Here is a 14,378-nt window from a genome sequence, read left to right as displayed (position 1 = left end):
CAGCTGTCACAGTGGGACAGAGGCATCATTTTCTTTGTATTTCCTCCTAAAACAATCTCCTCAAAGGTATATTCTTTCATGAAAGCCCCATTTGTTAAGAAAAATGTGGATGCCACAACAGAGTGGCAATTGTACAAGTCGGAACCAAAACTAAGTTATCAGAAAAAAAGGTAGCATCCTGTGTCTGAATTTATTTATTTCAGTTAAAAGTAAGCTCAGCTTGTGTCTATTTCTTAGAGTTTGCTTTCAGTCTTTGTGAAAGTGATTAAAACTTGAATTTTCATTGTTAGTACCCGTGCTGAAATGGACAAATGGACTGAGGACATCCAGATGGCAATAGACCTGGCAGAGAAAAGCAGCGGCCCTGCCCCAGAGTTACTGGCAAGCAGCCCACCTGACAATAGTAAGTAAATGCCAGAGAGTAGGTTTTATTCACTTTTGTCAGTATGATTGGTGGTTGCTTCTAAGCAAAGTGGTGAAAAGTGCTGGCCACAGGTCAAAAAGAGACATTTGAAGTTGATTTATATACATGTATATGTATAGATATATAGATATATGTGCCATTTTAAAGCTCTTGTTGATGTTAGCAGAAAGTTTCATTGAATAGAGAAGTGACTTAAGCATAATGATTCCAGGAACTATTTGGGCATTGCCTGTCCTTGGAAGGTATTAAAAACACCAACAAAGCATGTTAGTTAGCCTTTAATTCTAACATTTGCAAAAACACGTAAATTAATTATATAAAATACAATAATCTATTTAAAATCTGCACAAAATTATTTCTAAAACGGTGTTTTAAAATCAGTTCACAATACTGTGGACAGAATTCATTTGTTTAATTTTTCCAATTATATATGTTGTTGCATAGAGGAAGAAAGATGCTTTTTCCCTGCATTTCATAGAGTCTCCTGATGAAACTACTGTAGACCAGGAATCTGAGGACGACCTCAGTGCATCCCGCACCTCACTCGAACGTCAGTCACCACACCGTGGCAACACTACGGTGCACGTCTGCTGGCACAGAAATACCAGTGTTTCAATGATCGACTTTAGTATTGCTGTGGAGGTATCTGCCTCAGAACAACCTGAACTGCAGCTCCAGGCTCGCTTTTGAATGACAATTTCCTTTTTGCTCCTCCTTAACAACTGTGCTGTTCCCTTGTCTCCTCCTGGGGAAGTTTCAGGCACGCTTATTAAACCACCTCCTGTGTTCTCAAATGATGGCATAAACCGTGACTCAAGAAGCACTGATCTGCTCCTGTAGTGCACCTCTGTAAAATCAGATGGAGCAGTAATTTTCATAGAAGCAACTGTCAAAAAAAAAAGCTGATGCCCTTTAAAATGTAAAGCAGTTCAAACTGTCTTAATGCTTTCAGTTACAGAGGCATTAAGTCATTGCTTGAGCGGAAAGGATATTGTCTTTAGCTGCTGCAGCCAGAGTTTTAATTACGTGTATTACTAACTTACTTTCTTTACCTAGCCATCTTTTCTGGAACCTTGTCTCATTGCTCAGTTTCATCTGCTTTTTCTTTATTTGCATTTTCCACCTCAAAATAAACCCCCTTTTTGACCCTTCTGATCACAGCTAAGCCAATTTGGTACACATTTGTTAATTCTGTACTCAACAGCCGAGGTGCAGACATTGTCTTTTCAAAGATTGACATGAATGAATCCTAGCTCAGTGTAGGTTTTAGGATGAGGTAGCAAGCCTGCTGAGATGTTCTTCCTTCACCAAACAGAGTCCAAGGAGCTCTGCATACTTTATCACAGTCCTCAGCAAATGAAAATGTATGCTCTATGAAAATGGAAAAAGGAATCGCAGCCCTCAGACATCAGGCCACCATTGCTCTAGAGAAGAGATCTTGACACAGGACACAGTGATGCAAGGACAAACATATTCATATTGTGTATGTGTAACATACACAATTGTGTAACGTATTGTGTAACTGCCTCTGTTTTTAAACAGGAGGTGAGTTTGTTGCTAAATATGGCAAAATAATTCTGTACTAAAAAATGCTGACTGTAGAGCCTCATTTCAGTCCCACACAGGTGGGATTTTCCATTCTTCATACCCTTATATCCTGCAAGGGAGGAATAGTTCAGCGCAGGACAAGGTCTTGTATTTTTCCCTAAAGCAGAGGGCTTATTATAAAATAGATATAAAACTTATACCATTGACTCATTCTAATGATTAAAACATTTAGTTAGGCAAATCTAACTAGGTCTGAGATCAGTGCTCATTTTTGCTCATTTTTGTACCTTCCCTGTGCCTCAAATGAACACAAAGCAGCGAAGACCGAGCACACCCTGGAGCCATGCGTTGTTCTGTGAAAACATCTCCAGCTCCACTGCTGCTCCATGCGTGGCAGGTCCCGCTCATGCTCACGTCATCCTGTCGGTGCCTCTCACTTCAGCATTATCGTTTATTTTCTTTGTGTCTCTCCCTCCTTTCTGTCTCTCTCGTGGTAGAAGATCCTCTCTCTGTCAGTGACTGTTCCTCCCTACCTGCTGGACTGATCAGTGATCAGCGGCCTGTTTCCATTTCATATGTCTGCTGGTACCGAATGCAAAGCCTGTCCTTTTATGATATCCTCCAGAGTAATGAGGTAACAGAAAATTAAGGAGTACACCTGCAACTTAGGGCAAGGAGGCAGTAGTCCAGATATCAAAAAACAGGATGATTTAAAGGAAAGGCTTTAATGCATATCCAAGGCTGGTGAAAACAGAACTTTTTAAGAATACTTCATTTGTAGTAGCTACACCAGGAACCCCAGATTTCAACTACTAAGCTTTACAGATTAACTTATTAGCATTAGATAACAAGAGTGATGTAAAAGCTATTGTGATCCAGGCAAGAGCCCTCACAGTCAACAAGGAATGGGAAGTCATTAATAATTCACTGAGAACCCCCCCTGCATTTGCAAGGAACAATGATGCTTGGTTTTCCGTCTTCACTACGTGAAGAGCGGTTGCTTCAACCAGCCCTTAAATACATGTACTTGATTATGGCTTTCTCCTCCTTTATGTTAAACTATTCAAAATCCAGCTAGAAATAAGGTTAACAGTCCTTGTTTTTGAAATCTTTGAAAAGTACCATGTGAACTTCATGGGTACGGAGACCTCAATCTCTATCTGAATTCTAAAGTATGTCATAATTTTCCTTTTTCATCACAAATTCATGTCAGACTTTCTGTTTCCATTCAATTTAAGTATCATTCCAAAAGAAGAGAGTCAGACCAACAAGACTGAGATTTAGTAACAGATTGCCAAAAGCCACCTCAGTTGATAAAATAATTAGTGTAGTAGCTTTGAGTTTTTGGAAGTATCCTGCTGCAAACAAAAAAATACATAAAGTACAGCAGTAGAAAAATGCAAATGTCCAGTCAATCAAAGCATTTTCATTTACACCCAGGTCACATGAAAGCAAATAATTTTTCTTACAATAACTAAGCTGCAGGCACCTTTCACTGTTTTACTTGGCTGCTTTTGATCTGTTTCAGAACCAGCTGTCTGGAAATCTGCTAAGAAAATTCAAAAACAGCAATGGGTGGCAGAAGCTTTGGGTGGTGTTCACCAACTTCTGCATGTTCTTCTATAAATCGCACCAGGTAACCAACTGGGAAAGTGTGAGTGGCTGGAGAAGACAAAGTGAGGTTCTTTTCCAAAGAACGAGCTGAGAGAACAGTGGGTATCAGTCACAGATGCTGTAGGCTGGAGCAGCAGGTGCGCTGGTCGTGGCTCCACACACAGCCTTCACTGCCACTGGCACACAGAGCAGGGCTTGTTTTCACTCTGCTCCTGGGTCAGTTCTTTCCTGAAGCTTTCAGCAGTTGCAGTACATTCATTCTTGAAAGCACAGCAGAGCTCACCACTGCTCAGAAGCTGTAGTGCAAGTATAAACCAGGCTTTTCTCACTACAATTAAAAACTTAATAGTGACTTACAAATTCTGTTTACCATTACTGAGACTTAAGCCAAAAAAGAGAACAGCAGTCAGTGATTTAATCCATCTGAGCAAACATCCGACTGTAGAAGCAGGGAATTTCTGTTTAGAATCTGTTTGAGCAGAGCATAAGGACAAAGTAACTGGAGTTGCTACATTGTGCTTTCATTATTACAGAAATCCTAAATGATTGAAAAGGGAATTGGACGGTATTCCATACCTAAAGAGGGATAAGGAAATCGTTTGCAAGCAGAATGAGCCTTGGATAGTTCCCTGCCAATGGCAAATGATGGAGCTTTATGCTCATAGTTGGAAAGTAGTGAAACTCCAAGATATTAGCCAGCTTTCCTTCAGGGAAATACTGACAGAATCAGCCTGCAGCAGATCCTTATGCAAAGGATCTGTAATGATGACAAACTCAAACTACCAGACAATTAATTTTATTGCAGTTGTATAAATCTGGTATTTTTCTGCACACGTGTAGAAACACAGTGATCTTTAAATGAGTGTGTATCTGCTTTCCATTTACTTATGTGCTCTCTTTACTTAAGGGCATTTGATCTCACAGCATTTTCCATCATATCTTTTCAGGACAATCATCCTTTAGCCAGCCTTCCTTTATTGGGATATTCACTTACCCTTCCTTCTGAATCTGAAAACATTCACAAAGATTATGTGTTCAAGCTACATTTCAAATCCCATGTGTACTACTTCAGGGCTGAAAGTGAATACACCTTTGAAAGGTAAGTTTGTTTTCTGTGAGCAAAAATTTTTGGTAAACTCCAGGAGCATTCTTCCAAAGGTTAGTAGATGCAAAGTTTAACAAGTTGGTTCAGTAATACAGGCAAGTGGTTCAGTACAACTGGAGAAAGGACCTTTTAAAATTACAAAACAAATTTTAAACCTGATACTGCTAAAATCAAGTGATTGGTTGTGATAATATGGAAGCAGTAATAGTAATTACTGCAAAACCTGTAATTATCCAGTCAAAATTGATCATGCTGTCTGTATGGTGAGCTCCATGTCTCAGACTTCAGGAAGCATGTGAACAGATCACAGGACACCTCAGCAGCTCTTCAGAATAGCTTCGCTTCCTCTAGAACAACTGCATGGAAAATCCACACTTGTAATAAAATTCCAAATTTATAGAAGCAGCTGTTCCTACTACATCTTTATGCCTCTTCATCATGTAATTTTTACATCTCCCACTGAACTTCAGATACATGGAGAGTCATGGAAAATGCACTACTCATCCTAATTTCTGGTTTGTGATTGTTCATATAGGAACTAATTTAGGTCCATTTGTATGAAGCATGAACATGTCAAAAATCATGATGTCTTCATCAAAGAAAGCTGTTCTTGACTTTTAACATGTCAGTCCAAAACTGTAAACAAGGCAGCAAACTGTGGGAAAGTGGTGATAAAATAAAACCACAAAATGCCTTTATCAGTTCTAGGAAAAAGAAGCAGAAATTGCAGCTAAAGTACATTTCTTTTGAAAGATTAATCTCAGTTGCTCACTGCCTGGACCGCTCAGAAAAAAAGATATTTGGTATCTGCAGAGCAAGTAAATTCACTACTAACTTCATGAGTCTTGGGTCCTATCTCTCTAAACCTCCTTGCAGTTTTGGCAATCCTCTTGCCTTCGGATAGATTTAGGGGTGAAGTAGGAAGATGCTCCCACAGACACCGAAAATCAAACTGTACAACCAATAGCACAGACCGTATCCTCCACTGGGAATTGACCTTTCTTTTGTTTGTGTCTCTTCTCGTGCATCCTCACAGATGGATGGAAGTGATCCGAAGTGCCACCAGCTCTGCCTCACGCACTCGAGCTCTGAGTCACAAAGAGCCTCATGCCTATTGACGGCTGAACAAGCCGCTGTGTTGATTGTCCAGCAGCTGCTTCTGATTTTCTAGAGGACATTTGAAACTCTTTTTCTCCCTCCAAGTTTAGGAAAACTTACACTTTGGTAAAAGAAGAGAATAAGTATGGTTTTGCAGAACCTTTCACAATTCCTCAGCAAAACTGTTTAAATTCTCCGTATATACAAACTAGCTTACCATCATCCCAGTGGCTGCGGTTCATTTCATGTCTTGTATTTTGTCATTCTGTGCTGTTTTTAGCTTGTGCCAGTATTAAAATATTGTCCTTATTAGAGTGCCAAATGCCAAAAGACATTTTGTTGCCTCAAAGATTGCACCTAAAAGAACTCCCAGATGACTGAAACCTGAAAACTTTCTCCTCTGAGGCAAACACTATTTTCTTCTCTTTTCATAAAAATATATTATTTTTTTTTACCATGTTAATCTGTAGACTGCTGGGCTTTTAAATGTAGATGGAGTTTCACAGTATAGAATATAATTATATATACAGCAAGCAGTCTAACAGGAATGAGATAACTTTCAGATTTCATGCTTTTTTTTTCCCAGTCTTTCTACATTTAATCAGCAACGATTTTCTAATTTTCTGTGTTTAACAAGGAAACAGTTTACAGCTCATTCTCATTTCCCTTTGGGGTCACAAATCCATGTGGTATAAATAAAGTATAGGGTTCTTATCTAACCATTTTCTTGGTGCAAGTTGACCAAATTGTTCATCTGATGACTTTGAAAAGTGAGTACTACTTGCAAGACAAAAAATTTTTAAAATAATCCAGTGCAATATTATTTGGGCTGTTAATGTACTGTGAATGGTTATGTACAAGAAGAAATTAAAGGCTGTGGTGACATTCTGCTGTTTTACGAACTTGAAAGAAAACCTGTAAGCTACAAGAACCGCAGCTATTTGTTATTCATTTGTAGTGTTTTGGTAACTAAATTGCTCTAAGCTGGGGGGTACTACTGAAGCCCCAAGTTTTCATCCTGCTTGCTACACATCCCAAATTAACTTCCAGTTTATTGTTGGAATTTCAGTCTGTCCCTCTCTCCCCTGGGGCTCAGGCAGACAGAGGGCGACTTACACAACCTGCAGCAGAATTACCCATTCCGTATGCCTGGCTTTAACATCGGCTGGCACCGCATTTTGGATAAGCTGGTGGCGCACTGAGGTTGGCAGCACTGTGTCCACAAGGCTTAGATACTTTCCCTCCTGTTGTAAGAAACACTGTCACTAGGGTGATGTAAAACTTCCATTAGCAGAAGTTTGATGTGCTGGTAACACCCATCACCATTACAGGCCTTGGAGGAGGCATGGTGCTAAGCGGAGGGGGCCTGAAGGTCAGTCTGGGAAATGAAGCTGGGGAAGTTCTATCCCTGCTTTTTCTTCATGCAGCTACTCGCTTTGTTAATGGCTTGTCTGTGTGCGATGTGTAAAATGGCTTCTTACAGCTTTGCTCACAACAAAAGGGAATAAAATACCTCACAACACCATTGTACATATGCCTGTTTTGAGACAGTAAAGCCCTCCTTCTGTTACCCCGAACCCCAAACGTACCTCTGTCCAAGGTGAGGATGAGCTCCAAACCCCTTAGGACAAGCTGCAGTCCCCAGTGGCCAAATCAAAGCACACCCTAACAAAGGGAAACCCTTTTCAGAGCATTTCCCTCAGCTGCAGGGAGACCTTCAGCCCTCTGGACAGGTAGCATGTGCAGTTGCTCTTTTCCTCAGTTATTGCCCCTGGCTGTCTGTACCAGTGCAATAATCACACTTACCAGCATTGCCTCTGGCTAGGGCCTGCTGAAGGACAAACGTGGAAAGAAAATCTGAAGCGCGTTTTCCCAGCTGCAGGTCCCATTGCCTTGTCCATTCCGAGCCTGTGACCCTGCCCTGTAGTAACATACAGTAATTCCAGTGCTTCAGGACTGACCAGGAATGTGAACAATGATCTGCGTAGTGAGGAGAAGAGGAAATAACACAGCATAGATGCCTTACTGGTCTGGGAAAACAGTGCTGAAAAAGCAACAGCTTTGATGTTGCTATGAAGTAAAAGGTTGCAGACCTGCTCCTGCCAAAAATTTTTATTATTGAGTGGTAAATTAGTACCTTACAAGACAGGGCCCTGCATCTTCCCTTTAGAATGGTATCTATAACAGTGAAAAGCTTTTTTTAATAGAAATTACATTGAGGTCCCTGTCCTTAATTCAGCCAAAACTGGGTTTTAATTTAGAACCCTGGGGCTTGTTGGATACAATGTTCATTAACTCCTATCCGCTGCAGTAGTTTATTCTGAGCTCTCCACAGAAATCGCGTAACACTTTTCTCATTAAGTTTCATTTTTACACAAGGTCAATTTGGAAAATAAGGCACAGACCAAGATACTGTGATACTTATCCTTAACAGCAGAGAGACCAAGCTAGGCTGCCAGTGCAACTTGCAGAATACCCACCTACCCACCATTTTCACCTTTTTGTATTATTTTTCCTATAAAAAAATAAGTTTAAAACAAGATTTTTTTATACTTTTCTAATAGTGTGATTTTTAATTCCTTTTTTAAAGGGAACCATGTGAACTGCTGTCATCTGTCAGCATTTTTCTAGGTGTCTATTCCCAAGGCTAACCCAAAACTGAAATGATAGTAAGAGAGTAAAATCAATTGTCTTGATATTCGTATCTTGGAAACAGGCGGAGTCCACGTGTGTGAATGAAACTCGATGTACTAGAAAACTTTAATGTACAACCACTTATTTTTAACCCTGATTCACATCATATCACTGCCTGTTCAGCCAAGCAGAGCCTGCAAAGAGGCAGGGCCACTGTGTGCCAAGTCAGGAGCTACCACTAAACACACCTCTCTCAGCTGCAGGAAAACCTCCAACAGGGCACTCCAGGAGATTTACTGCTGGTGTTATTACTCACCATGAAATAGTTGCCAGTTTCCAATCAGCAAATAAAAACAAAACAGGAACTTTATTGCCTCAGGAGCAACACCACAGGCAAAGGGATCAAAAAAGCCTGGACTCCTGTTGTCTTTTCAACAAGATTAAGCATCTCCACCATTTATCTGCTGTCTAATTTAACCTCTGTTAAGATATGTTTGATAATATACCTCAAACCTACCTCTTTTCAGAACATTTTAAACAACACTGACACCTTAATGCCTTTGTAAATTCAACTGAAACCTGACAAAAATGACAGACTGAAAGACAAGTCAGCAGGTAGGGGAAGACATGCTGTGATTGCAGAAATCTTGATAAAAGTCTCTGACTAAAGAGAAAGAAAAATCTATTGTAGAGACAAAATCAGGTGTAATACCCTACCATTCCATCAGCCAAGAACAACGGAGGATCAAGAAAGACCTGAAAAGCCCAATTTTTCCTGTTCTTTCTTTCTATACAGGACCAATTACATGGATTTAGCCCTCAAAAGCGCAGTTACCTATGCACAGGCAGATGCACAACTCCAGTTGCTACAGCACATGGATACTGGCTTCTGCCATGGGGGCACAGGAAACCTGGTAGGGGATAAAATAATGGGTAATGTGCCACACATACAGTTTTTAGCAGCAGAAAATAGTAATGAAGTATAACTACAGGTGTGCAGCTGTCACACAGTTTGTCACCAGTTAAAGGTGCAGTTCTTGGGGGGGGTTAACAAATGCAATTTGTTGTGAGCACTTCATCAGTTTCACTGGGCTGACAGGATGGAAACTGCAAGGTGGGTTTTAAATCACTCCCATCTGCAAGTGCTACAAATTCTGAGCCAATTACCATTAAAAACCAAAGAGCGATTTATAAACTTTCTGCATATCATTACTGACACATGGGCAATAGCAGTTCTAGAAGCTCAGAGAGCATCCCCTTCAGGGAAGGGGCCCTGAATCTCATCTCACTGACCACTCAGGTGGCAACATTTCATGAAACTTTTCCTTCTTCATTTCTAGGTCACATAATTTACAATGAGGTTTATTGTTTTGGTGTGGAGTGACAAAAGTAAAATTTAAATACACAGTTCTAAACAGGCAGCAACATTACAGAAAACAAGACACACACTTTAATGGTCCTCTGTGATCATGCATTAAAGGTGGCAGGAAGCCCTTGCATATGATTTGTCCATGGCATATGCTCAGTGCAGTTACCAGCACATCTGGACAACACAGTTACATAGGGGAAGCAGATTTGTGCTGTACCTTCTGCTCCTCCCCAGCAGCTTACAAAATCGATTTGCAATTGTCCTGATCCTTGCATTATACCTGTGCTTATCGGCACTCTGGATTATCTTCAATGGTGACGTTCCTGAAGGCAAAAACCATTTCCTTGAAAGGTTACTGTAAAGCTACTGGGACCACATAGTTTAAAAAGTAATACAGAACATCACATTAAGTAGTGAGAGCTAAAGAAGACACTGCCCAAGTACATTAAAAGCACATTAGGAGGCAGATGATGGGGGGTGCTAGTGTACAGGGGGATGGGAACTCACGCTGTGCCAGCTGCTTTGCAGTGAGGTACCAACACACCCAGCCTCACCTTCCCACTCCACCCATGCCTCTTGCACAGCAGGGGCAGAACATCCCAGTTAAACTGATTTTTGTGGAATGCCCTATCTTCTGCTCCCACAAGCTCACACACAATGGAGCTGCAAAGGAACTGTGGCACTGCAGAGTGAAGTTACTGCTTTGTTACTACACCAAAAGCATTCTGTGCAAAACTAGCACTTCATCCTTCAGTGATCTGGTCAGCAACTACAAAGTACAACTGCAGAGAAAATTAAGGTAAAAAAATAGATTTGAGAGTTACAAAAAAGCAAGCCTTCAGTTCAAATAACTGATTTTATTGTTTTTAAACAGTGAGTTTATTTACTGCCTAATCATGAAATCCCTGACAAATAAGCAGTTCTATTAATTTAAAGGTTTGCATAAATAGAGATAGCTTGTCATTTAGTATAGTCAAGACTGAGTGAAGGTACTACCTGCACAGAAAAATTATCAGTGCAACATCGTAACACAGACATGTCTTAAGCATGAAAAAACCTCTCAAAAATATCAATACACTTCTTTTTCTCTGAGAAACTGAGGTGGTGCTTCTTTCAAATGAAGCTCCTCTTCTGTTACCAATATAGACCTGATTTTAAAGCATCAATACTTTTCAATAGCAAATGATTGTACTTCTACATTCAAGACACAGCACGCTTTATTTTGTCAGTGAATCTCAGTTTAAGATAGTCTATACTTAAATAATCTGTATATTACATATAAAAATACACATCTCTACCATAAATGAGGTCTTGTCTCCTTCTAAATGCCCAAGCCTTTTGGCCACCTGCCCATACCATCTTACTTATCTTAAGCTCTGACACATTCCCCAAGCAAATTCTGCCACCAGAGAAGTACTTCCTCAGCATATAGTCCTGGAACACAATTAAAATGCAACTCAAAACACACACATAACTTTTCAAATGAGTGTTCAAAGATTGTAGCTTAGAAGTTAATTCAACTTGCTGATTGAGAATTTCTTAACATTCAAGCCAGCAGCATAAATTTAACTTCCCCACTATGTCTCAGGGTTCTGTGCATCTCCAAGGAAACTCACTTTAATTTCCAGTCCTTACGTTAATAGATGACTAGAGAACAGCTTACATTGATCAATTTACATTTCCAGTGCAAACACACCTGTTGATTTCCTTATGCAGTCATAGCACACAGATCTGTTGAAGGCTGAATGTTCTCATATTGAGACATCAACAGGTAAATTTCCCATTGCACTACATTCTGATGCACATTTCACAAAAGCAGTGCTAAATTTGTTTCCTCAAGAGTGAGCCTATCCATAACACTTAAGAGCACACTAAACAACATAATTAAAGATATTAATCAAAGTGGAGTTGTAAAACATTGCTCAAACTTTAGCATTGTTCAATTTACTTTAAATTCCCTTAGCCATAAAGGAAACCCATTACCTCATTAGGCTGGCTAATGAGTAGTGCCTGAAAGCATGGCCACAAGATGAACACACACACACGTTTCTTCCAACTGTTGTTTCAACCTGGGCAGAAGTTTATTAGCTCTGTTAGCAAGACAGTGTCCTCTTACTGTTAAATTCTTAAATTAATAAATTAAGGCTATTAATATGCATAGACTAAGGGCTACCATGGTGATGGAAGTCCTGGAAGGAGACCTCACCAGCTTCCACAATGGTTAGTGTACCTGGGTTTCTTGTACCAAGCCAGGCAGATATGCCTGTACTTGTAAATGTTAATCCTTTCTGTTCCAAAGCTCCCATCTATACTTTTTAAAAAGTAAATATATAAGTTACCTCAGTGTCGTGCAAAGCATAAAGTCATCAACTTCTTCATTAAAAGAAGGCAAAAATGCTCTCTTAGCTACTGGAATAAGAAGTACCTGAATATAGTCTTGGTGAAACCAACCAAAGTAAACCTCAGAGTAATACTGTTGGGGGTTGGGAATAGCAGCTACCTAATCAACTGTGCATACAACCAATGAACTAGTGTTACTATTTGCAAGATCTATAACACCTGAAGTCAGCTATCTAGAAGCCCTCACAGGAACAGTGGAAATTACAAAATTCAGAATTTTAAGAAATAGCTTTTCTCTGGAGAGGCAACCAACCAGACCCAACACACAGCACTTGGGCTGTTTCGCAGTCTCTGTCCAACACCTGTCAGTTTTGGTAAAGAGATGCACGGATCGAGGCAGCGAGACCAAATATTGAATCTATGGATTTTTCTTTATGCTGAAAGACATTCATTTTAATGATAAAAATAGGCATGATAAAGAAATACTTGCCACTGTCTCAGAATCTACACCTTAAGGAGATATTTCAGAATAAATGAAGTAAATAAAGATTTGTGTGAGCATTTAAACATGTTCAGGTGAAAAAAAGACTGTGTCTGAATTTCACAAGCTTCACAAATATCTGTTACTAAAATTGAACTATTTCAGAATTTGCGTTGGCACAATTTGAAACGGAAGATATGAAAGAACTCATTCTCTAGGAAAAACAATAATTTAAATTAAAAGCTTTGAGAGACCAGGTGTATAAAATTTAAAGTAACTAGAAGTAGTACCATACATAGAAAGCCACGCTCAGAATATAAGTAAAAATAAAGAAAAGCTGGAGAAACAGAATAAAATTGTGTCTGTGCTGAGGTACAAATAGAAAGTTCTATAATACAGGATTAATTCTTTCAATGGCAAATACTTCACATACAAAAATCTAACTGAGATTCACTTATCACATAATTCAAACTTTACATGTAATAAAGGCAAGGCAATACTCAGTTATGGCCTGTCAAATGTTTACCCCACTAACATTATCTACAAAAGCACTTTACCATTTTGTACACAGTGATTCCTTATGCACATTGAAAGGCTTTCTGTTAAAAAAGACATTATATATATATCTGTACACAATTCCAACAACCATGCTCCATCTCCCAGTGGAATTCTTAAAGCAAGATACCTGAGGTTTCTCAATATCTTCAATTTCTCTATCATAAACCTAAATATACATTTCAGATTTTACAAAAGGACACCTCCCTGGAATATGTGCATTATCATCTAAAAAAATTAGAGCTTTAAGGAGCTGAAAAAGACTGCCTCCATCCAAGAGATTTCATTTTCACTCTTGGGAATGTCCTTCCTCCCAAGGACTTCACAGAGACTGAGAGGCAGAACATCATTAGGGTGTACACCTTCAACGCAGACACCATGGGATCCCTGCTGTCTTAGGAAAGCCCGGAAGGAAGAGTATGTCAGTAGGATGAAGAACTTCCTCCAGCTAGGGAATATCTGAAGAGGAAAAGAAATAATTACTGTTGCACATTTCAGAAAGGCATTCTACAAGAAGCAGCAATGAAGTTATTCCATTTTATGCCAGTGAAGTTCCAGCCTTTTTTCTTGCACAATGGCACTCACCACTGCCACCACACTTTAAAGGGAGAACCATGAAACTGAACAACCCTGTTATAGTATCACTGTTTTCCTAACAAACAGCAACAACCTGTGCTCAAGTGTGTTACTAAGCAGCACTTAATGATGAAGAACATTTAGTGACTACAACTTTCCTACTTTGCAAGTTTACATCAAATCTTTTCAAAATATTACTGGGCCAGGAAAACTGTATTTCTTGATCTAAGCAAATTCTTGAATCATCCAAAGAAATAAGCACACCTCTTAATCACATTAAGTTTCTGGTAACCTTCATCAAACATCCAAGATCAAAACTGGGCGGGGGGGGGGAAGGTACCCGAATTCATCCACCTTACTGGGCAGCTGTTCTGAGGGTGCCAACTCATTCACTCAGACAAACACAAAATCCACTTCTAACCAATCATAAGGGGGAGTGAAAATGTCATCAGAAATTTGTTGAAAACCTATCTTTGGTATTTAGCGATCAAATTGAGAGGCTATTGAATGACCTAATGATGTAACAGAGCATACTTCTTGTAGCACTCGGACAAGAGAGAATTATTTTTTCAGAATTTGACTAGCTCCAAAATATAGCTTTATCCCAAAGGGAAACCTACTGAGCTATGGAATG

At 39.5% G+C, this 14,378-nt stretch overlaps 2 protein-coding genes across 15 annotated transcripts in view; one reads left to right on the top strand and one right to left on the bottom strand.

Annotated features, from left to right (window-relative positions):
* Positions 1-6,674, top strand: part of FARP1 (FERM, ARH/RhoGEF and pleckstrin domain protein 1) — a 200,000-nt gene extending 193,326 nt beyond the window's left edge. For 5 of the 8 annotated variants that reach the window (XM_058841834.1, XM_058841825.1, XM_058841818.1 and 2 more), the window contains exons 23-27: positions 291-403; positions 903-1,066; positions 3,501-3,608; positions 4,534-4,685; positions 5,728-6,674. In XM_058841834.1, coding sequence (XP_058697817.1) covers positions 291-403; positions 903-1,066; positions 3,501-3,608; positions 4,534-4,685; positions 5,728-5,809 — 619 coding nt within the window. In that variant the 3' untranslated portion in view covers positions 5,810-6,674. Of the gene's footprint in view, positions 1-290; positions 404-902; positions 1,067-2,469; positions 2,607-3,500; positions 3,609-4,533; positions 4,686-5,727 lie in introns of those variants that run through there. The other 3 variants (XM_058841851.1, XM_058841843.1, XR_009277886.1) reach the window with 3 other exon arrangements.
* Positions 6,675-10,629: 3,955 nt separating this feature from the next.
* The window catches only part of STK24 (serine/threonine kinase 24), a 52,231-nt gene continuing 48,482 nt past the window's right edge, over positions 10,630-14,378 (bottom strand). For all 7 annotated transcript variants that reach the window (XM_058829090.1, XM_058829092.1, XM_058829094.1 and 4 more), the window contains one exon: positions 10,630-13,627. In XM_058829090.1, coding sequence (XP_058685073.1) covers positions 13,591-13,627 — 37 coding nt within the window. In that variant the 3' untranslated portion in view covers positions 10,630-13,590. The remainder of the gene's footprint in view (positions 13,628-14,378) is intronic.

Source organism: Poecile atricapillus, chromosome 1 (assembly GCF_030490865.1).
Source record: "Poecile atricapillus isolate bPoeAtr1 chromosome 1, bPoeAtr1.hap1, whole genome shotgun sequence".
Classification (NCBI taxonomy): domain Eukaryota; kingdom Metazoa; phylum Chordata; class Aves; order Passeriformes; family Paridae; genus Poecile; species Poecile atricapillus.
This window is presented reverse-complemented; position numbering and strand designations above follow the sequence as displayed.